At 41.9% G+C, this 25,188-nt stretch overlaps 1 protein-coding gene across 2 annotated transcripts in view; it reads right to left on the reverse strand.

Moving 5' to 3' along the window:
- The window catches only part of LOC142367676 (chloride channel protein 1-like), a 52,217-nt gene extending 29,064 nt beyond the window's left edge, over positions 1-23,153 (reverse strand). The window contains exons 1-12 of one of the 2 annotated variants that reach the window (XM_075449694.1): positions 22,988-23,149; positions 9,423-9,717; positions 9,202-9,333; positions 8,916-9,044; positions 8,341-8,474; positions 8,148-8,225; positions 7,926-8,004; positions 7,601-7,726; positions 7,122-7,206; positions 6,276-6,377; positions 6,027-6,111; positions 2,077-2,232 (exon numbers count right to left, since the gene is read on the reverse strand). In XM_075449694.1, coding sequence (XP_075305809.1) covers positions 2,077-2,232; positions 6,027-6,111; positions 6,276-6,377; positions 7,122-7,206; positions 7,601-7,726; positions 7,926-8,004; positions 8,148-8,225; positions 8,341-8,474; positions 8,916-9,044; positions 9,202-9,333; positions 9,423-9,717; positions 22,988-23,038 — 1,452 coding nt within the window. In that variant the 5' untranslated portion in view covers positions 23,039-23,149. Of the gene's footprint in view, positions 1-2,076; positions 2,233-6,026; positions 6,112-6,275; positions 6,378-7,121; positions 7,207-7,600; positions 7,727-7,925; positions 8,005-8,147; positions 8,226-8,340; positions 8,475-8,915; positions 9,045-9,201; positions 9,334-9,422; positions 9,718-22,987 lie in introns of both variants that reach the window. The other variant, XM_075449695.1, reaches the window with a different exon arrangement.
- Positions 23,154-25,188: the final 2,035 nt, after the last annotated feature.

Genomic DNA, 25,188 nt, shown 5'->3' on the forward strand with positions numbered 1-25,188 from the left:
ACACAATAAACAGTGCTCACACTACCACACACACAATAAACAGTGCTCACACTACCACACACAATAGACAGTGCTCACACTACCACACACAATAGACAGTGCTCACACTACCACACACAATAGACAGTGCTCACACTACCACACACAATAAACAGTGCTCACACTACCACACAACAAACTGATGGAAAGAGGAGAACTAGTAAAAAAAATTACTTGATGGTTATTTTTATTCTCAACAGCATACATTTTTCCTGACTGATCTCTTTTTCAGGCATAATTTTGTGATACACTGAACTGGCCTAGGCTGAGGAGCACTAAACTAATGCAACAGCCACAAGGGTAGACAGACAAGTCTCATAATTCTTCCATCACATATCCGCTCTATAAACACTGGGCATCATTACTTTGTTTAAAGAGTGAGCTCGACTAAATAAGAGCTAGCTAGCCCAAGGCTCCCAGAGGTAGTTTGGATTTGCAATACACAGCAGAAGAAAGGCCATATGAGGAGCTGTGGCCTCCAGTGAGCCATGCGAGCTGATAGGAAGCTCGCTCACCATGGAAGCTGTTAGTTTAAGGTAGCCAAGCGGTTCCCTAGCCAGTGGTTTCCACAGTTGCAGTTAGCTCTTTCACAAATCACTGAGTGCTACAACTCCTCTCTCAGCCCTGCTTCTTCTGCGTTCTCTACCAAGCCAGTCCTAACGCTGTGAAATTTATCACATGAAAATTAGCTGTAAGCAGTGTGGATTGGCGCTGTGCAGATTTGAGGCGGAAAACCTAAGCAACAGCCATTGTAACACATAAAACAAATTTTAAGGACATGTTAACAAATGTTAAAAACTGGAATTATAGCAGTGGGGACTTCAAGCAAAGTAATGGTAAAGAATTATTAGCTAATTTATGTCTTAAGGGGTCTATTGTATATAACTGGACTTCTCACTTCAGTGGTACAGCAAATGCAGCATGATTTCAAGTTGTGGGTGGAGATAAAGATCGGGAAGATGGACCCATCAACTCCAAGTTGGGACTGTGACACGAGATTACACTGAAAATCTGCACAGCTTTCCGAATAAGACATTTTCAAACCTGGACAGCCCCAAAGAAAGTAACAGGCATGTATTATGTAACAGAGCAGACACCCCAAATATTCCCCTAAACCATCATGCAAAACAAATGGATGATAACAGCTGTGGTTATCCAACACAAGAGCTAATGTGTTGATGCGTTCCAAACTAGCAAGAAGGCAGCCCTTTAGTGAGGTTTAGGACCCTTCACTATCAAGGTGCTAAAATAATACAGGCATATGTGGCCCAAACGACCTCTAAAACTTGGTAATCAGATCTCATTGTGTCCTAAATACATCTGGGGTACATTTTGGCTTTTTTCTTGAGGCTTTCCACTTGGGATCGAATCACCACAGAAGCATACCCAGTTCTATTGATAAATACCACTGATCAGCATCCATCTTAGCCTATTTTGCTGTTTCGTTGTTGTGATTTATTCATCATCTCTTATTCGGGTGGTTCATAGTGTGTTAGTTATCACCTCCCCCGTATTGTGTACTCTCAGGAATTCTATTAGTGTTGCAGAGTTTTATGAACTTTTTGCTGATTCACAGCACCCAAGCACCTACTCCAGATTTATATACACTGCATGTCTATGCTCATAATACATCAAGACTCGTAAGCCCCGAGGAAAAGATAGTGTGTGTGTGTGTGTGTGTGTGTGTGTCTGCTTTAAAGAAAACATAAGAAAGGTAGAAGTATGGGCAGTTTGCCAGCTTTGTTGACCTTGGACAAGAAAGGGAAGAAGAAACACACACAGATGTCTTTGTCACCAACACACAACATGAGTGACCTGCAACAAATGTCCCTTATGAAGAGGAGGATGACGAAAATGCTGACGTCAAGAGAAGCCAGCGTCACACACAAACTCTCTAGCTCACACCAATATAATCTGGCAGATACAAGACAAGCACGCACTTGCACAAAAAAACACAAATACACACAAACAATGACACACTCTTAAAATGCACAAAAACATCTTTCCTACCAGGCAAATTCCCCAGAAGCCCCATACCTTCATGAGGAAGAAGAGCAGCAGGATGACAAAGACACTAACATCAGGGTGCAGCCAGGCAGACGAGCGGCCCAGACCGACTGGAAGAGGAGATCCTGAAATCTTTGTCCAGGTGAAGTTATCAAACAAAGAGTTGATGCACTCTCTGGGCATCAACTGGAGAGAAGTTAGGAGAGGAGGTGAGGTGAGGTGAGGTGAGGTGAGGAGAGGAGGGGGAGAAAAATAGCAGAAGCAGAGGGAGGGAAGGGATAAGGGCAGAAAAGCGTCAGCAAGAAGGAAAAGTTTATAAGAGTGGTTAAAAATCCAAGAAAGGTGGGCAGAGCGGGAGAAATTTATGTTGGTGGAGAGGAAAAAGACAGACAGGTAGCAATAAAAGAGAGAGGAAGAAGATGATGTGAGGTCAAGTGGGGCTTCAAAGAAATAGGGATGGCTTAAAGAGGAGAAAGATAGGGGGAGATAGTGGGGGAGAGAGAATGAAAAAATTAAGGGGGAGAGGGATATAAGAGGTGATTGGGGTAAAGAAAAGTAGGGTTAAATATCAGAGAGAAGACGGGAAAAGGAAGTTTAATAAAGGGAGGGTAAGAGGACAAGAAACGGATAAGAAAAAAAAACTATTTAGATAGAAACTAGAAAAGTGAAAATGGATAGAATTTGAAGCAGGATATACAGGCAGGAAGTTTCCAGAAAGCTGGAAGCAGGTGGGTATGGATGGCCATGTCCAATGACTCATTGTGTGTTGATGACTCACAAATGATTCATTCACTTAAAATATTTAGCTCAACATTTGCATAAATCACAGTGCTTCCCATATCTGCATTAAAGCTTCTGAGGAGGAAAAAAAACACGAGACCAACATCATTTAGATTTTTCCTAAGTCAGAGTTGAACTGAGGCTTTGAAATGCATCTTTTAGCGTGTGAGTGGAAATCAGCTCTGATGATCGGCTCTGTGAAAGGCTCCTTGGAAGAGCTGGATCCACTAGCTTATCCTGTTCATTTTTAAAGTTGGAAAACTTTGATGCATTTCATCTCCTCTTGTTTTGCTGCCTGTTCTGTCTATCAAGTCGGACTGGATGGATTTCATTCTCTAAAAGCTGTAAATGCACTCAGAGAGGGCAAGAGAGAGGGATATCTGTCAAAACATAAAGGATCCATTACTCAGCGTGACTCTGAAGTGAAATGATCTAAATTAAGATATCATCTCACTCCACTGATGTATTCAAATAATGTTAAAAAAAGTGAGACATCTCTACAATGAGGGTGTGAAGCATGTTAAAGTGTTACTGTCTGACATATGCACACACACAGATGCACGTGCACACACCTGATTCTCGCTAAGTGGTCTATTCTGAGCATCTGCGAAACACATGATGAGCCTTTAATTCTTAACTGGTGAGCTGTTGATACATGGCTATCTGAGATTTCACCTTGACACTACTTCTGTACAGCAGTAAAAGCTACAAGCACGCCGACTCCATTCATGTAGGAACAAGGACGCGGACGTCACCGATGCACATTAATACGGCGATGCTGTTTTGTAGATTTTATATACGCAAATTAGCCAAAACATTAAAACTACTAACAGTGAGTGAGTAATACTGATCAGGTTGGAATACTGCAACGTTCTTCTGGGAGACCGTGGGTCCTGGTATGTTACACAGACCACCAACATGAACATTTATGCAGACCAAGCACATGTCAAACAGTCGCAAAAAGCTGCTCAGGAACTCCAAAACCTAACAAAGACTGCAAACCCTTAACCTGGCGCACAATTTCTCTAGATCTCATTGGCTAAGCTTAAAAGAACAGCAATATTCTGATATTTAGCCAATTAATTAAGACCTTATTCTGAATGAGACGCTGCTATTTCAACAGTATAAAACTGAATTAAGATATGTGGAGAATACAAATTAGTGGCATTATGGAGATATGTACACACCTATAATGCACGACTCCATCTTAGATGAGTTTTTACAACATCAAGTGAACCACACGCAGCTTTTTCAGCACAGAGTAGTCACTTATGTGTCCACTTATGTGTGACGTTGGGTTTGTTCTTTTAAAACAGTGTCCATTGTTTTGGGCTTGCTTTCAACAGATCCGCTCCTTTGTTTCTCTCACATGTTCTGGCGACGCCAGCTTCAACTGAGGAAGGCTGCAGCAAACATAAATTACTCTTCTGGAGTGGGAGAAACCCGAGTAATGCTCCAAACCACTTTGGATCGCCTTGTTGCTGAAAAGTGCTATATAAATAAATTTCACTTCACTTCCACGTTTTGATGGATATGGATATAACTAAGGTTTTGGATGGGTGCAAACATTACAACTGTGTAGAGGGACGTAGTGTGGGTTAGGGCTGTAGTGATACACTAATCTCACTATACGATATTCAGCCAACGATACGATTCGATACACTTACATAATTTTCTGTGGGGAAAAAAAAGGGACAGTGTGATTTGACATGAATCGTCGCTGATTGGACTGGTTGTCCAACCTTTGAACCGGAAGGACGACACCGCCAGACAAACAGAAACAAACGAACATGTCACAAACGTGAGAGCTGTGCACTTTATACAACATTTTTATGAACTAATTTATCACTGTTTTGTATAATGTGACCCCCTGGCATTGTATTGTATTACCTTAATGTTCTGTGTTTTCACTAATTGTAACGTCTGACTTTTCAATTAAATTTGCTTTAAAAAAACAAAAACATTTAATTAAAAAATATATATATTTTTTAAATCGACACTCGCAGCTGAAAGATCGATACTTTATCGGGAAACAAAATATATATATATATATATATATATATATATACATATATATATATCAGCCCTAGTGTGGGTGTGAGTCATTAATCAGACTGTGCTCTACAACATGTAAATGATAATGAATACCATCATCTGGATATCGTCTTATTTAGATTAGGTTCAACAGTGGGAATATTGCTGTGCATGTACACATAGCTAAACTCATTCAAAGTCCATGTTCCCCTTTTAAAGGGGTCCTGTAAATTATATGGAAGATGGTTTTAATGTTGTGGCTCTCATCTGTATAACTAAGAAAAACTAAGTAAAACAACGCTGTAGAACTTTGCACATCTGCTTTAAGTGTATTTTGCCATCGAGAAATTTTCACTCCTCTATAAAAATGGATTTTTTTTTCATCTTTTTGCACAATTAACTGAATTCATTCAATCATACTCATATTCATGCCTGACTGAAGGGAACAGGACTGACTCCCATTCATCACTGCACAGGGGGGTGAGTAGATTTACATGTATTCTCCTGTGTTTGCTTAAGGCTACGGCTACACGAAAACGAAACAAGGGTTTTTTTGAAAACGGGTACGAAAATTATTGCGACCATACGGCAACGCTGCTGTAAAGACAGGTCCAGACGAAAACGATGAAACGATGCAGTACACACGAAACACCTCTAGGTGCGCTGTAGCCACCCCCACCGGTTACACCAGAACAATAGAAGAAGCAATGCGCATGCGTGTACGCCCCTACTTCCACCAGCGCGAAGCTCATGTTCCTTCAACAACGCCGCTGTAGTTAGCAGTGTCTGCAGCAGTGCTGCTATCAATGTTGTGGGGTCCATGATGATCGCTGTCTGTCCTTGTTGTGTTGTCTTCTTCTTCCGGATTTTGAATGGAAGCCGCTTTTTGTTCTGGTCACTGACGTATGTGTATACGTCACTGCGTTAGCCATGTGACTGACGCAGAAACGTTTTCGCTGTAACAATGGAAACGAAACGACACCGTTTCCAAATCTTCCCACTCTGGAACCCGTTCTCAAAAACTATCGTTTTGGGGTAGTGGGAACGCCGGCTCCGTGTGGCCGCGACAGCCAAACGATAAGAAAAAGTATCGTTTACAGTGAAAAACGTTTTCGTGTAGCCGTAGCCTAAGAGACAAGCTGGACTGACAAGGTTTGAACTCTGACCTCTCCTGCCATGAACTGTCCAAACCCAGGTGGGAAGGTCAAGGTGGCAATGACCAGAGTTACCACAGCAGGGAAGATCAGCCGGCTGGGACAAACAAAAGAAAGATAAAAACAAGCATTTAATAACCATTTAAATTCTGGTGTTTATGAAATAAAACACAAAAACATGTCATTTTGACTTAATTTAGTTTGGATTTCAATGCATTTGCAGTGAGAAAAAGCTTCATACTGTAGCACATAGAGACTCACTGTTTCATCAGGAAGCGGGTCATTGCATTCGGCCGTCTCATGAACAGCACCACTTGTCTGTTGAGATAGACAAAGAACGCACCCAGAAATCCACAGGAGATCCTGCAAGAACAAGTTAAAGAGCCAAATTAAGTCATGTTAGTGAAAAAGGTGGTTTTAAAAGACAACCTGAATCTCTGAAATTACAAAAAAAAAAAAAAAAAAAGGAAATCTTTAAAAGGCTTCCAAAAAAATCATCCATGTTAAACTGGAAATAAAACATCCCTAATAAGAGATGGTGGCCTTTGGCATCATATCATCTAATATCATGCAGCAATTCCCCAGGTGGGTTTACTACCCTTCATATCTTGATTCACATGACCCCAACCTCTCACATGGTGGCTAATGACCCAAGTGACCAAGAGGATGGCCGGGTGGCTCAACACAGCACATGTGGTGCAAATGACACCAAGAGATTTGAAATACTTAAGAGCTCCACACCAGTATGTGTGCACTGAGGAAGCCCCATGAACGTAAGAAAGTGGATGTGATGACAGTTCCATCAAAGTTTTGTGCATTTGTCTTCTCCTTCAGGTAAACTATGAACTGACACATCGGATCCTTTGTACCTGAGAGGTATGATTTATTAATATTCTTGGAACTTGGATATTCTTCATTAATATTTACAGTTTAGAATAAATAATCAGTGAATCAACTTCGTCAAAGGAGCAAAAAACATAAATAGATTGAGCAAAAAAAGGATTAACACTGCTGCATAACCCAACTAACCCAACTTAACCACTCAATTTCAGTATTGTGACACACTGTTGCTGGCGCTGCCGTATATGTTTGTTTCTAATCACCCACCCAATGATGGCAAAAGCTGGCAGCTCCTGCAGGTCAAAAGGGAAATCCATACGAAAGTTTGTCCTGAATAGAGCTGTGATGGTTACTAGGAATCAAAGAAAAGAAAAGAAAAGGTCAACTTCATCCCACCAGTTATGAATCTGATTTATCGAACAACTGAATGGATCGTGAGCGGTCATATTAGCAGGGAAAAGTCAGCTTTAGCCTCATAACAAACAGTTTGCTTTATGCTGTGGTAGCAGCTGCAGTATTTTCTTTTTTCCCCTTTTTCATTTGGAGCAATAACATAAAAATAATAATGATAACACCCCGCTGCTCAATGTTGGAGCCATACATATTGTGTGTCATCGATGAAGACATAACAGCTTGCTTGATGGTGGAAATTGGAGTAAGGGCGCCCTCTGGCTTGAGGCTAAGAAAAAGAAATTAACATAATAATACTGTGGAGACAAACCTAATACTTTCCCTCCCTTCCATACCTGCATCTTTGTTAAACACAGACAGCACCCTAAAGATGAAGGCACTAAAAGTAGCAGCAAAGTATCCTCTCCAGTAGTTTCGCACCGCAAAGTATGTGGATGTCACCTCTATACTGAAGAGCACACCTGGTGGAGGGGAAAAAAGGCATGAAAGACCTGAAATGCATGAGACAGGAACTTCAAACGATGTAGTTTTCATCATAAAATGCCTGATTTGAGAGGATACTTGAAATCGTGCATAAACAGTCCAATATATTTCTAAGATTCAAAGTCACAATCATAGCTTGTTGTGTGACTTAAAAACAAAGAAAGTGAGGCCATGTACCTCCAAGTGGAGTACCGAAGCAGCAGCCCACCCCAACTGCACAGCCCACTGTCAGGATGTCTGTATAACAGTATGGATTCTACTGATCCAGAGAGGAGGGAGACAGCATCGAAACAGTGTAGAAGTAACACACTGATGAGGCATATCTCATGCTGTACACACTCTTTATCATCACATTTATATATCCCATGGTAATTCAAGTGTTTTCTGACATCAGCTTACCTGATAAGCTCCTGAAAAGAAGGACATGAAGCGGCTGAGAACGGCTGCACAGATGCTTGCAATGTGAACAAAAGGGCCCTGAGGAAAGGAGAGCACATCAAGAAAACTAGAGAAAATCAAGCAGGAAATAAAGTGAAACTGAAAAAAGGCATGCAAAAATGGCTGAGTAATATTTGATCTTTTTTTCACGTACCTCTTTTCCTACAGGCATGCCACTACCCAGTGCAGCCGTCAGACCGATGACTTTGGCAATAAATGCCTTGATGGTCATATACTCCTTCAGCACCACCCCTCTCAGGATGGTCTTCAGCTCTGGGATACCAGAACCTTTGACAGAAGGGAAAATAAAAGCTTCTTTCCAGCTTGAAGAATCCAAAGCACTTCAACACTTTCATCTTTAAGCTTCCGGCATAATTTCAAAGAAATTTCTCAAAAATAACCATGTCACGCACAAAAACTAAAGTATGACACAATTCAGATCACTCTCTTCAGATCACTCTTACAGCTCCATGATGATTTTTAAAATTTCATGCTTAATAATGACTGATAATGTACATTAATTCTGCACACTAACTAAGTGCACAAGTAAAACTAAAGACTATTGAGTAACTGTGCTTACTGGTGTGCCTCATTGGAGCTCAGTTATAAAGTCCTGTCATATTAAACCAACAACGTCTTAGGTAAACACTGAATTCTGAACAATTCTACCAGACAGCTGCACACAGAGAAACATGAAGACAACGGCAAGATGAAGTAGGTGGTACTGACCAATAGCTTGAGGAGCTACCAGGTGACAGAAAAGGGAGGAGAACAGGATGAATATCAGGGGATAGGAAACCCAAGCCAAGAACTGCAATGGGATGTTCCCCCTCAGCTCCCCGTGGATCCATTTATAGGCTGGAGAGCAGGATGGATTAGAAAAAGAGACAAGGGAAAAGGGGGAAAAGAAAAAAGAACACATAAAGAAGCACAAGCTTTTTTTCTGTGCAAACATCTGACCACGTGTTCACCTCCTCAGACCTCGTTTCCTCAAAATGTCATCCTCTCTGTATACCTTGCAAGCTCTTTGCACTGGCATAGTCCATTGTCCAGCTGACCAGCGCCATTGTGATGCCCAGCAGAATCAAGAAGATCCAGTCCTCTCCCAGTCTTGTCACAAGGAATCGCTGCACCCGTGCGATGCAGTCTGTGAAACCCAAACACCACAGAGAACCACAAAAAATGACTTGTACAGAACCTGACCATCCATGTCCTTACTTACATACGTTTCCTCACCTCTGCACTTGAAGTAGGAGCCCTTCTTCTTCAAAGAGGAGGTAAAGTCTCGTTCGGGTGTTTGCTCATCAGCAGCCTCACTTTCCATGTTGGACTGATGCTTAGTCCTGCTGTGATGGTGATGTGATCCATGCTGATGTGATCCATGCTGATGGGCATGGCGGCCGTGGCCGTGCCGTGTCCTCCCGTGGCTGTGGTGATGATTTCCATGTTTCTTGATCTGTCTCTCTGTCAGCAGGCGTGTGGCCTCCCGTCTGCCCGAGCCTCCCTGGTGTTCTTGGTACTCCCCATAGAGCTGTAAGCCAATGAGTAAACCGATCCATTAAACAATCAGTGCACAAGAAGGCAAACCACAACCTAACATCATTCATTCATGGACATCAACATGCACCGGTAGTTACTGAGCAAGTAAGAATGCAGAGTCCGATAGTACTTTGGCAGAGAAGCATCCATTTTAAAAATAGATGGGACCATGTGTTGACCCACACAGCTCTAATGGAAGCGGAAATATGGGCTCTGCCACTAGATTTATCACCTCTGGACAGGCTCCATGAAAACTACCCGGGACATCTGGGGAAGAGATTCATTTTCATCTCTGCCTCTCTCGATCCTTGCGTCACTAGTAAACATGTCTTTGCTCTTACTCAGAGCGGCTATAGTTTTGTTCTTTTCTTTTTAAACAAAACATCCCACACATAAACCCTCTAAAGCATATTCTTAGTGTTCTACTGCACCCAATTTTAATAACAAGTTCTGCATTTCAATGTGAGGACAGCTAAGGAGTTTTACTGTTTGGAGCATAAGAGAATTTGTTGGTTTACTTAAGGAAACCTGAATAAAATAACATTTCCCCATTGAATGTGAGGTGTATTTATTGCTCATCTATTTTTAACCCAATGTGCTTTGAAAGAAAAACATCTCAAACTTGCTGTAGAATACTTATCCAGATACTTACACATTTCTGTCTGACTTTGAAACATTTCTATCCCTTCGTACGTTTATGACTAAATAAAAAAGTCCACCTTGATCACTGAAGCACTTCTATGTTGCGACACTAGAGGTCTCCAACGTTGAGATTTGAAAAAAGTAAAAGACCAAGTCTTCTTTAAACTTCATGCTGACCAGTTTCATTCATACAAAACAGCTATACAAAGCTAACAGCACAACACATCAAATAATTGATTCATTTACACTTGCTAGAACTGCAAATAATTAGAAGATAATATAGTGACACACACCACACTGTGCAATATTCCAATACTAAACCACAAATATTAGACCGGGGCTCATGTGTGTTCTTGGCTCTGTAACATATGCAGACAATAGCACTCCAGAAATATAAGTGACAAGCTGGTAAGTTGTGTGTGGCGCTGACACTAATGACACCCACGCAGTATCCTTTCAACAGCTTCTAATTTAGCAGGTTCATGGGCAGGTCGGTAAAAAGATGGATGGATTTAGACAGACACACACAAATGTACATAAGGCACTGGAGATGTCATGCATGTGTGCAGGGATGCCAGTTAATGCGCAGTGAAACTTAATGAGCATAACAACCGTACTCTAACTGAATGCCAGCACCCAACAAATACTCAAACAACAGAAGGCAATGTGGTCCCGACTTGTTCGGAGGTGCTTGTGTGTTTAAAGTTTAATGTATCACATAATCCATTGTTCTGCTGAACTAAACGGTTGAACAGGTGTGACAACAGACTGTAAGAAGACACTGTACTCGATTTATTAAATACACGCTTTGATCAAAAGTAACTTATAAGTGAGAAATACATGTAGATATGGGAAGTTTGAGGGGGAAATCAGCCAAAAATGTTTTAAACAGGGGCAAAGTGCAAACTGAACTGCTCTGGAAAGGAGACAACAACCACCTCACCAGGATATAGTGCAAGACAGAAACAGGGTGCATCATCAGGCTTAAAGGGATAGTTCGCCTCTTTTGACATGAAGCTGTATGACATCCCATATTAGCAATATCGTGCATGAACATTGACTTACCCCCCTACTGCGTCCTGTGAGCCGAGTTCCAGCCTCGTTTTGGCGTTGACGAAGGTAGTCCGGCTAGTTGGCTGGGGTTTAAAAAATAAAGCGTTTTGCTTCTCAAAACAATATGCTTTCAAAAGAGTAATACATTTGCATCACAAAATCGTTGTCCAGGAAAAAGTCAGACCTCACAATCGCTTGGTGCTATTTTCTCTCCCTTCGTATCACTGCACGCTGCCACGCCTGTTTCACGTGTAGACCCTGCAGACCGAGCAGTCCCCTGCTTACGAGAGAAAATAGCGCCAAGCCATTGTGAGGTCTGACTTTTTCCAGGAGAACGAATTTGTGATGCAAATGTATTACTCTTTTGAACGCATATTGTTTTGAGAAGCAAAACGCTTTATTTTTGTGGCCCCAGCCAACTATCCGGACTACCTTCGTCAACACCAAAACGAGGCTGGAACTCGGCTCACAGGACGCAGCAGGGGGTAAGTCAATGTTCATGCACGATATTGCTAGTATGGGATGTCATACAGCTTCATGTCAAAAGAGGCGAACTATCCCTTTAAGTAGCCACACTGAACAAATTTAGCTCAAGTTGTCAGATAACACTCTTAAAAAAACATGGGCATTAATTGTATGCTCTACGTCATGCTGATGGGAAAAACAAAAGGATGTTTGTATCAATTTTTCTCTTTTATTGATCTTTCCCCTCATTTACACTTCTGCTAAAGCTTTCCTGGGATGCTTAACATGTCTAAGAACAACATATATTAACAAACTATGGCAAAACATGTATATGTGCAGCCTTTATGTAATATCAGTTGTTTTCAATACTTCATGATCAAGAAAGCAGTCTAGGATTGTCACAGGATTGTTGTCTAGCAGTGCCTACACCACGCTTAAGACAATCCAGACTCTTTTCATGTGTCGTTCCACGATGGTGGAATGACCTACCGAGCGCTACCAGAACAGGGGCGATCCTGAATATCTGTAAGACACTCTTGAAGACCCAGCTATTCAGAGAGCCTCTTCTATCCAATCACTTACCCTGTACTTCCCAACCCTTCTACTTACCTCTATGCCTGCACTCTATCGCTACACTGTCCCCCCTGTCACCTCTGACAGAGTCCGACTCGTGATTTCCTTCAATGTAGCTTATTGTTAGCTTTGATATTAGCCGTTATATATTTTTTTTAATTGCAAGTTGCTTTGGATAAAAGCGCCTGCTAAATGCATAAAAACAAACATATTAGAGCCATAGATATGGTTTGATTATTCTGTTAAAACCTCAAAAAGTCAATCACCCGTGATGGGTGCGATTCGAGTCACTTTAGTGTTTGGACATGCAATCAGCTGTGAGGATCCTCAAATGTCGCTACCACAGTTTATGCTGCGAGACATCAAATGCTTCCACGCCGTCTTTCCATTACATCTTTCCTGTTTCCCTCCCGACTGGTGAAACTCAACTCTGCACTAATCGCTTGTACATCTTAACCCCCTCCCAGTACTGCTGCCTACTCTTATTCAGTTCTTTCCCTTGCTCTCAGAGTGCCGGTGAAACACTACTCTGAGCTAAATTTAGCACCAGAGAGATTCAATATTCATTACACTCTTTACACTTCCCAAAACTAGTCTCTCCCTCTCCATTAGTGTACCTTTTAAGCTTCATCATACTCCTCAGTTTGTCCTAGGTCTTATTTTCTTACAATATAATACAAAAATAATACAATATCTATGTTGTATCTATCTTTCTTACAATACCTATGTCTCCTGGTCCCTGAAGGACATATGGACAGAAAGTATAAACTGATAAAACTTTTCCAAACTACTGAATTTTCACATATTCTAGGTGAGTGCATCTAGTTATTTTCAGTAAAAGTTTATCAGGGACACTGGGAGACTTCACATTTACACCTTCAATGACCAGTCATGTTTATAAATCTGTAAAATCCTGCCTGAATACATCTTTCTACTATAAGCCTCCTTCTTTGGGGGTTTGTGACATCAAGGACCCTTACACGTGGCACTTCTCACGCCAAAATTCACAAGAAATCCCCATTTCAGAGCTTCATTTTTAGGTTTTCCTCCGGAAAAACAAGGGTCCCCCAACCCTCTGTGCATGGGGCCTAGTATAAAGCATGACACTGGGAGCCACAGACTTATGGCAGATGTATATGTTCCTTATCTGAGGCACAAAACTGACTCAAGACTGGTCGACGAGCCAAAGAGGGGTCCACCTCTTATAAGTTCTTCTTTAATAAAGTGAAGCACTGAATGAATAAATGCAAGACAACGGTAAACTTAGAAAGTCAAAGGTAAAAATGAGAGCCCTTGAGGCCAAATATGAACGCATATGATCAGACAATCCACTCAGACGAACAAAAAAGAAAAATCAATCGTCTTTCTTGTGGCCTTTTTTATCTGCACTGGTTTAATGGCAGTAGCTACAAAGGAATTCAGTCTTAATACCTGAAAGAAGGAATCCTTTAAAGTGTTTTGTCTGAATAATGCCAAAATGTCAACAGCCTTGAAGCAGCTGGACTCCCTCTGCCACGCCGGCTATCTTTGTAACTCATTTACTACATTTTCCCCATTTTGTTGCCTTACATCTGGGAATTAAAATGAATGTTTGGGGGTGGGGATATGACTTGATTTACAAGACATGCCAACAACCTTGAAGATGCTAAATATTTTCTAGTGTGGAGCAACCAAGAAAACTTGAGTGTCCAACCCCGTACCCAAAGTCAGTAGTTTGTAGAACATCTTTCGCAGCTGCACGTCTCTCAGGGTTCGTCTCTGTGAGCTTACCACATCTAGCCACTGGGCTTTTTGCCCAATCTTGCCCAAGTAAAAGAGCTGCGGTTCCTTCAAGTTTGATAGTTTCTGCTCGTATACAGCAATTTTTACGTCATGCCACAGCTTCTTAATTGGATTGAGGTCTGGGATTTGACTTGGCCATTCTTATACATTTTCCCCTTTAACCACTCAAGTGTTGCTTTAGCAGTATGTTTATGTCATTGACCTGTTGGAAGGGGAGCCTCCTCCCAGTCTCTATCTGAAATAGGTTTTCCTCAAGAATTAGCGTGTATTTAGCACCATTTACCATTCTCTCCGTTCTGACTAGTTTGTCAGTCTCTGTCAGTAACAAACATCCCCACAGCACGATGTTGACACCACCATGCTTCACTCCAGGGATGGTGTTTCTTGGGGTGATGAGAAGTATTGGGTTTGTGCAAGACATGGTGTTTTCCTTGATGGCCAAAAAGTTCTATTTTCGGCTCATTTAACAAAATGACCATGTTTCATATGTTTGGGAAGTTTTTTTCACCTATTTTTTTGAATTTCAAATGCACTCTTACTTTTTTCTGGCCACTCTTACATCCTTCTATTTTATGAAATTTAATGGTGCTTTGGACTTTCGGATATGCTTGGTAGTGCATTTAATAAGAGATGTTGCAGACTCTCAGACCCGGCGGCAGAGACAAGCTATTGGACGGGCATTTAAATGAGTAGGGGGGGCCCGCTATAGGGGGGTCTGGGGGTCCTCCCCCAGAAAATTTGGTATTTCTTAGATGCAATTTTCTGCATTTTAACCGAATTGTGGGCCCCGTTTCAGCCCAATAAGGAACTGTCCTTTTGTTACTAAATACGTGACGATTCCATTATTTCAAGGGACGGTTGGCAACTCGTTTAGGCAGCCCTGGCAAACACATCACGCTTCCTTTAAAGTAGGCATTCGGAGACATCTCGAATAGCCTGCACAGTTTAATCCATTCTGTATAATCATCGGTGCATAAATTGAACGCAAAGCCCAGATCACGTTTGCCCCTTTCTAGTCGCCATTAATACTAATACACACAACGAGCAAACAGGAGCGCAACAACAACAGCAACGCCCACAGTGAATTCAGACTGGCGTTGAGCCGACATCAGAACGCATCTCCTTCTAGAATGCGCTGCTGAGGGTGGCAGCACGTTGGAGTAGCTCTGTACCTCACATTGAGATTTTTCTTTTTTCTATATTTCATTCCTGTTATTTATTGGAAGAAATTGCATTTTTTGGACAACTGTTCCTTCCTGCCTTGGATGCTGTGCAGCTGGATTAATTTTTCCCAATACTTTTGTATATTTTACTCTTTTGTTATGATGCATAACCACAGCAACAAGGTGGTTTACAACAGGGAGCAGCTGATTAACATTGGAAAAGCAGAAATAATTCGACAACTGAAGCCAGAAATCCCACTGGAATTGAAAAGGAGGCGTCGTGGATGCAGAGCAGGAGCAAAGAGGAGAGAAAGAAAGAAGAAGTTCAAACCATCTCTGCCATTCGTCATCATGGGCAATGTAAGATCATTAGCTAACAAGTTGGATGAACTTCTAGCCTTGACAAGGACTCAGCAAGAATATCGGGAATGTAGCATTATGTGTTTTACTGAGACATGGCTGCAGGATCATTTCCCCGACTCCAGCGTCTCTCTGCCGGGCTTCCTGACTGTACGAGCAGATCGAGATTTAAAGAGTAGCAGGAAAAGGAAAGGGGGTGGCTTGGCAGTGCTTGTCAACAACAGATGGTGTCACCCAGGACATGTTACTGTGAAGAGTAGTCTCTGCAGTCCTGACATTGAACTATTGGCAGTAAGTTTTCGTCCATATTATTTTCCAAGAGAGTTCACCAGTGTTGTTTTTTCCTGCCCACAGCCATCAGCATCTATAATAACTCTTTGATTTAATTGAGCTACATCAACATTTAATTTCCCTCTGGGATAAATAAAGTATTTTGAATTGAATTGAATTTTGGTGGCTGTTTACATTCCACCCTCAGCTGTTGCCGACACTGCATGTGATGTCATCAGTTCCGTTGTTGCTAAGATACAGACACAACACCCCAATTCTTTTGTGGCAATATCTGGTGATTTTAATCATGCCTCACTCTCTGCTACACTGCCAACTTTTCAACAGTTTGTCAGCTGCTCTACCAGAGAAAACAAGACATTGGAATTTTTTACACAAATGTCAAGGATTCATACATTTCCAAATCAAGACCTCCCCTGGGTAAATCAGATCACAACCTTGTTTTTCTCGGTTCAGCATATAAACCCCTTGTCCAGAGACTACCTGTCACAAAAAAGACTGTTAGAAAGTGGTCGCATGAAGCTGAAGAAGCCTTACAGGGTTGTTTTGATGCAACCGATTGGATTTCTCTTTGTAAGCCACATGGAGAGGACATTAATGCCATGACTGAGTGTGTGACTGACTATATAAACTTCTGTGTGGACAACACCATCCCCACCAGAACAGTGAGATGCTTTCCTAATAACAAACCCTGGATCACCAGTGAGCTAAAGGAGCTACTGAACAAGAAAAAAAGAGCCTTTAGGGAGCAAGACAGGGAGTTACTGAGGAGTATACAGAAGCAGCTCAAAGTCAAGATCAGAGAGAGCAAGGAGGTGTATAGAAAGAAGCTTGAGAGTAAACTGCAGAGGAACAATATCAGAGATGTGTGGTCAGGAATGAAGAAGATCACAGGCCTCAAGCAGAGGGAGGATCGGATGGATGGAAGTCTGGACAGAGCAAATGAGCTGAACACATTCTTCAACAGGTTCAGTTCAGGAACAAGCTCACCATCCTCCCCTCCTGTTCCCAGCCAAAGAGACATCCCACCCTCCTCTGACCCACAGCTTTCCTGTAACATCTCCACCTCCACCTCAGACATGGATTCTTCTGCTTCCACTAGTTTGTCTTCAACCCAATCAGGAGATGCTGCTGTCCCCTTTGCCTCCCCCTCTCACTTTTCTGTTTCTAGAAGTCAGGTGAAGAGGCAGTTGGAGAGACTGAACCGGAACAAGGCTGCAGGTCCAGATGGTGTCAGCCCCCCGAGTCCTGAAGGCCTGTGCAGAGCAGCTCTGTGGGATTCTGCAACACCTTTTCAACCTTAGCTTGACCCAAGAGAAGGTACCACTGTTGTGGAAGACATCCTGTCTGGTTCCGGTACCAAAGAAAACTCACCCTTCAGACATCAATGACTACAGACCTGTTGCCCTGACATCCCACATCATGAAGATCCTGGAGAGACTCCTGTTGACCCACCTGTGTAAGCAAACCAGCACATATTAGGACCCCCTGCAGTTTGCTTATCGCCATGGAGTTGGAGTTGAAGACACTATCATACACCTGCTTCAACAAACCCACTGTCATCTGGAAAAAGCAGGCAGCACTGTGAGGATCATGTTCTTTGATTTCTCCAGTGCATTTAACACAATCCAGCCTGATCTGCTTCGTCTGAAACTCCAGAAGACTCAGGTGGAGGCCTCAACAATCACCTGGATTAATGACTACCTGACAAACAGACCACAGTTTGTCAGACTGAAGAATTGTGTGTCTAACCAGGTGATCAGCAGCACACCAGGGGACTGTACTCTCACCATTCCTTTTCACTCTGTACACTTCAGACTTCCAGTACAAGTCAGACTCCTGTCATCTACAGAAATATTCAGATGACTCTGCACTTGTCGGGTGTATCAGAGATGGACAAGAAGCTGAGTACAGAGAGCTGGTGGACCGCTTTGTGGCATGGTGTGGGAACAATCATCTCATCTTGAATGTTAACAAAAGGAGATGATTGTAGATTTCAGGAGAAACAGGGTCAGATCAAACCTTGTTTCCATCATGGGAGAAGAAGTGGAGGTGGTTGAGGAATATAAATACCTTGGTGTTCATGTGGACAACAGACTGGACTGGAGACACAACAGTGAAGCAATCTACAAGAAAGGACAGAGCAGACTGTACTTCTTGAGGAAGCTAAGGTCCTTCAAGGTTTGCAACAAGATGTTGCAGATCTTCTATAAGTCTGTTCTTGAGAGCGTCATTTCCTCTTGCGTCATCTGTTGGGGCAGCAGCATCAGAACCAGGGACCTAAAAAGACTCAACAACCTGATAAGGAAGGCTGGTTCTGTTCTGGGGACGACTGTGGAACCTCTGGAGACAATAATGCAAAGAAGGATTTTGCATAAAATCAAGAGAATTATGGACAACCCTGAACATCCTCTCCATGAGACTTATCAGAAAACAGAGTCTCTTCAGTCAAAGGCTTCTTCAGTTTGGATGCAAAACAGACCGCTACAGGATATCATTCCTGCCCACAGCCATCAGCATCTATAATAACTCCTTGATTTAATTGAGCTACATCAACATTTAATTTCCCTCTGGGATAAATAAAGTATTTTTGAATTGAATTTGAACATGTAGTTCAGGGTCGGACAGGGAAAAAAAAAAAAAAAAAAAAAAACGGCCCTGGCAATTTTCCCCGGGACCAGCCCCCCCCCTCCTCAGTATTAATTAGTACCTCCAATCTAATTAAATAAAAATAAAAAACGAGCACAGACCGCTCAGTCAATGGCATGTACCCATAGAAAAAATACACACACATCACACAACCTGACTATCGGCTGCTAACAACCATGATCAGTAACCTACACAAACCCAGACACATAATGGCTCGGCGGCCAGCAATCGGATAAACCAATGAAGTGAATCAATCCTGTGAAACAATGAAAACAAGTGAATGAAACCTGCACTCACCCATTATGAAGTTAACTCTGCCAGCCCCTCCATACTCTTGCCCCTGCTCAGCCAACTCCTTGACGTCGGGTATGGTTGGTAACGTTACGGCGGCTAGCATTAGCAACGAGGCTGCTAGGCTTGCTAAATCGGTAAGCATTAGGCTACTGAAGAAAGCTAGTCTTTTTAGTTACATTATATTATTTTCTTTCTTCTCAGCTATAACCTTTGTTTACGGCCACTGGCCCTAACTGTCAGAACGGGGCTGGAAAGGAGGACTCAGATGCAGAAAATCCGAATAGGCAGGGTTTATTTCAGATGTTCTAACCACCACTACGACGTGAAAACAAAAGCTATGAAAATACACTTCTATATATATATATATATATAACTTATAAAATAAAAGAGGAAAACAAAAACAACTAAATGCACTCCTACTAAACCGGAGGCTCTACAAAATCGAGAAATGTAATCTATAACAAAAATTCACTCCTATAGGAGGCTATCAATAGGCTATAAAAAACTAAAACTAGATTATCAACTTATGAACAAAAAAAATCACTCGCAAGGAGGCTATCAAAAGGCTATGAAAAACTTAAACTAGATTATCAAACTTATGAACAAAAAATCACTCGCAAGGAGGTTAGAAATCGAGGCTAGGAACGCACGAACAAGGCAGGAATCTCTGTGATTATGGAAGGCTTGGGTGAACGAAAAGACGAAACACTCAGGCACAAGACAAAGGGAGACGCAGACTATAAGACACATGAGGGTAATGGGAAACAGGTGGACACAATCAGGAATCAGGGAAGACACTCCAACAGGTGACACATGAGGAAGGGCAAGTGACCTGAAACAAGAGGAGAGTTACTTTTCAAAATAAAACAGGAAATGACAAAACATGGAGACAAGACAAAAACCCCAACCTGACCTCACCGTGTGACACTAACCTGACGCGCTAGCTGTCAAATCACCGGAGGTTTTCAGCGGAAGTACTGGCGCACACACAAAAGCTCTCTCCAGACATACCTTTCTTTCATTCCGCCCAGATGATATTTAATGCCACTCTTCGAAAATCAGAGAAATTTAAGACATTTTAAGACCTTAAAAAACTTATTTTTTATTTAAGACTTTTAGATTAGCCGCTTTCGGACAGACCGTTCTAAGAAAGTAGTTATCAGAACTACCCTCCTCGAATTTCGTTCTGATAACTATCCTTCCCCAGCGGAACTGTTTCAGTCTGCATTCGCACATGAGTCGGGACCTGATAGGGACTGATGCGCCGCGCGCAGCCGTCTGCTTCAGTGACGTGTTAGCCGTTAGCCGTTTAGCGCTACATTCAAACACAAAACAAAACGGTAAAAGTAAGGAGAGTAGAAAAAACACCACCAAAGAAGCTAATATGGAGAGCGGGGAGGCCACTGTGTTTATGGTCTGCATGATGGTGATATTAATCATGGACAATCACATCAGGCGTCTAATATCGAGGCTGGAAGAGCTCACAGAGAGAGTCAGGAGACGATACTTTTTTATTTCATGAAGGAAGAAAGGAGAGCAGAGCGCTGCAGACAAAGGAGACCAGTGTTTAACTTATTAAACACCCGCTGGTTGTGTCTGTGTCTTATGAGGAAACATTTCAGCCGTGATAGAATTACATGGGGCGTAGCTACCGACCACCACACACCTCCGTCAGATTCGTTCTATAAGAACCATGAAAAGACCCGACCTCGGAGAAGGAGCTAAATAGTTATAGGAACTAAGGGAGAAAGCCCCGAGTTCCTGTATGTCCGAACACGGGAGAAAACGGCCCCGCGGATTAAAAGGTTATTAGAACTGCCAAAGGTTCCTACAGTCCGAAAGCGGCTATTGTGTCCCCTCATGCACTGCAGTGTTTGAGGCAATCTCCGGTGAAACGTCAACGTGAACCCAGGGGGGGCACACAGGCGTGGATGGGGGGGCAATGCCCGCGAGTGCCCCCCCGTGGCGCCGGCGCTGCTCTGAGGGTTTTAAAACGTGTATAGAAATCATGTGACATTTACGACTGCACAAAGATGTGCATTATTTTATTATGTCTTTAAATTATTTGACTTCTGAGGTAATCCGAAGCACCAGATCCTATTTAGGAGCTCCATAGCAAAGGCGGTGGATACATATCCACGAACAACTTTTTGTTTTTTTTATTTCTATTTACTTTTTAGTTTTCTCTCATTTCACTCTATTACATACAATCTTTTTAAAGTATGGAGGGGGGCAGGGGGGGGACACTACTTTTGAAAGCCAATGTATTTCTTCCAAACTGAATCATAACTCATTTATGGAACAATGTCATTGAAAGGCCCTCTGATCTCCACATGCCACTGTACAGAGCTGCATGTGTACAAATGAATGCGAGTGTGTGCCATTATTAGCCGTCATTTGAAGTGAAACGTATGCATATGAAGGTCTTCTAAAATAGAGAAGGGTTTATCTCAATACATTCTCCACATGACTGCAAAGACTCCAGCCACATGTCTAGTCTTTGTAACAGATTGCAGCTGGGGTGTGATGTTTGTTATCAGTACAGAAAAGAAAGAAAAGCAAAGAAAGAAAGAAAGAAAGAAAGGTGAAAAAAGTAAGGCAAACGTCTGTTTGTAGTCCTGCTCCCATGAGTCACAGTGTAAACAAAGGGGTTTACCACTGCCTGCAGAGCTTCCCAAAGCACACTCAGGTTGGATGACTTGACACTCTGCATTACCCATGGGCATAGGATTTCAACAGCCATTACATTCTACAGGTCCTCATGATCACCAGCCTTTACATTCCAGCAAATCAACACGCAAGACCTGTGCAGTTGAATACGTCAGCCTTTAAGGATTAAGGAGGGAAAAACATCTTTCACAACAATTTAATACCGTTTCTAGAATCCCATGACTCTTAGCTACAACATCGGTTGATACAGATTAAAACGAGATGCAGAGACAGCCAAATAATCTACCCAAGCAAAACATTCATTTCCAACTAAATTAAGAAAAGCATAAAAAAGTGTGATAATTCCATCCATGTTTTTGGCTATTTCTTTACAGTTCTTGTTACTGGAAATAGATAGAGGCCCCTGTTTGATGTTAACTGTGTACTCAAAAATCAAGCAATTATGTTCGAGTTTGAGCCACATTCAGTAAGAATTTACAAGTCTTTTTAATGTTTTAGTCTCTGGATGAACATTCCAAAACAGCTCGCGAAAGAGAACAAAAACAGCATTTAGAACATCTTAAAGCAACAGTGGAACTCATTCAGATGTTCAACTCCTTCATAAGTCTACATCTTCATAAATTTTAAGAATGGGCTCCCCTGTAGATGCGTGATCAGGTTTCTTTTCTTTGAAACGCAATTGTGGGAACACCCGGAGCACACACATTTTCACACTCTTGAGTTTAAACACTGCAAATCAGCTATGTGATAACATGAAAACACACACACTGTGATGTACAAAGATAGACATGTTAGGACACTGTAAATGCTCTTTCACGCACACTTCGACATGTCACAGAAGTCATTCCTGCATGTGTTAAGTCCAATCGGGGCTTAAGAAACGAGGCACAGAGCGGCTAGCAAACAGGTGGCGGCCACAAAAGTAGGAAACAGCAAGTCAGTGTCAAACTGCGTGATGTGCGCGTGCATGTGTATATGTGCATGCAAAAGATCAGGGGTGAAGGAGGTGCACAACGCCTCAGCACCTGTCACTTGCCCATGTGTATGACCCTGTTGTTATCCATTAGCTAATTGGTCTTCACCGCCAGAAGAACTCACACACGATACAATAAAAATGTTCTTTCACAGGCAGGCGCACACACTCAAATTTAGACAGGCACCATCCGTGCAACTGCAGTTTGCACTGTCAGTGCAGGTGCGTCATGAGAGAGAAGTTAATAAAGAGACATAAAGGTGATAGATGGAGGTTAACAGACAGATATGGGTGGAGAAAGATGGAGGGAAGATAAGAGAAAGGAAAGAGAAACAGAAAGGGACACTGACCAGGGTCTGCTTGTATCTCAGAGCCTTCCTTTCCGACGCATCTGCGGCCATTGACACACTGTCTCTGACCCAAAAATAAACCTAGCCGCTCACCGGGTGTCTCAGTATTACCCGGTCCGCTCTGGACACTCCGCTCTGGACCCTGTCGCACACATACACACACAAAAAGGCATGGATCCTCATACCAGCATGTGCGCACGCAATCTTGCACACACACATTCTGACATGTGTGAACTAGCTCCAGCTGCAGTTATTGTAAGCGGGGATTCCTACAACACTGCGATCAGATGTCTCTGTTTTCTGGAAAGGTGCCCATTTCCGAAGGCCCTTCCCTGGTTGGAATAGGCCATGAAATTGTCCCTGGTTTAAAGTGTGTCAACCAAAGCACAGAACATTTAAACAGATTAAATGGTCGTGTCTTTGCAGGATAAAGTATGAACACAAGTTTTCCATCATAGCACAGAATCTGCTGACTTTTCTCCCGCACTACAACACATACATCTGTATCATAACATTCATATTTACTAGGGCTAGGCAAGTTAACTCGTTATTATTGCGTTAACGCATTAATTATTTAACGCTGATAAATATTTTATCGCGCAATAACATGTTTTGTTTTTTTTTTTTAAAAAAAAAAACAAAATTTAAATTTAAAACTTTTTTAAAATATATATATATTTTTTTAAATAAGGAAGCAGGGGGGCGAGAGGGGGAACGACACGCAGCACAGGGCCGTCCGATGCGGGACTCGAACCGGGGCCAGCTGTAGCGAGGACTATTAGCCTCTTGTACATGGGGCGCCTGCTCAACCCACTACGCAACAAACCACCCCAGTTTTATCATTTATTTTATTATTGTAAAAGTCTACTGCTCACAGGCTTTTATTTTGTAAAAGTCTGTTGCTGTCTGCTGCGGAACCGGAAAAGAAAGTAATTGGCGGATCCACCAAACATGGAGAAGGGTACAGAACTTTTACTCTGCCATTTTCATTTTAAAGTTCTTCCAGACGGCGGAGTCGACAGAACCAAAGTCATCTGTAAACACTGCCAAGTTGAATTGTCTTTGCACCGTAGTAGTTCCAGTCTAAAATATCACTTAAAGGCAAAACACACAACTGATACCAGCAAGTCATTCAAGGAAACAGACAGTGGAGCGAGGCTTCTACATAAAAACTACATAAAAACGCTCATGTTAAAAGTGTGTTTGGACAACAAATGTTATGGCACTTTCATTCATATGGCAGCAAATTAAAATAAAACTAAATGCTAAAAGCTATACACTACTTTTGAATTCATTTTTGGATTTTGCGTACAAATGCGATTAATCGTGATTAATCAAGGAAATCATGTAATTAATTAGATTAAAAGTTTTAATTGTTGCCCAGCCCTAATATTTACACATTAAAACGCATCAATCCAATGGGAGAAGAAACAGATGAGAAAGACGCACTATCATAGTGAAAGGAGATTAAAAAAACTAACATCTCAGTGAGACTTTTAATGGTTCAATAGGAGGTAAAAAAATAAAATAAAGGAGTGTCTGAAAAATATCTCAAAAAGGGTATAACTGTCTTAAAAAGCAAACATGAAAATTAAAAAGGATTCTTATCCCAACTCTGCCCTGATAAATCTATGGAAACCAAAACCACAAACAAGAGGAGCCGACGTGGCAAAAGAGTGAGAGGGATCATTGCCGATATATCGCTTCAAGGAATGTAGGAATGTAAAATTTACCAGGACAACAAACTAACACGGCGGCTGCTGTGAGAATTCAATGAACTACAATGATGTTTCCCAATAAAGCAGCAATGAAAGAAAAAAGCTTTTTAGGTCATGACTGATACTGATCAGCTGTGGTGAAACACAGGCAAAGAACTCTCAGTGGCTATGGGTGTGTCAACGTGCCTATTCAACTCTTAAAAAAGAAGGCGGCAAAGGTGGCTCTGCAGGTGACTGAAAAGTCATAATTACTCAGCAACAATACTGACCAGACGCACCTGTGGTCACACCTTTCAGTCTACAAAAATCATGTGAGAAGCTGTTCCTTTACCGTGTTTTTCAGTACACATTTAGCTGCTCTTCATATCTTTCTTTAGGATCTGAGGGTGGTGATAAAGGATGACTGAGCTTTACCGGTATTTGTAAATTTAATTGTTCAACTCCATTAAACTCCTACTTTGATATAAAAGCATTTAAAGACAT

The sequence above is a fragment of the Odontesthes bonariensis genome, chromosome 18 (genome assembly GCF_027942865.1).
Source record: "Odontesthes bonariensis isolate fOdoBon6 chromosome 18, fOdoBon6.hap1, whole genome shotgun sequence".
In the NCBI taxonomy this organism is placed as follows: domain Eukaryota; kingdom Metazoa; phylum Chordata; class Actinopteri; order Atheriniformes; family Atherinopsidae; genus Odontesthes; species Odontesthes bonariensis.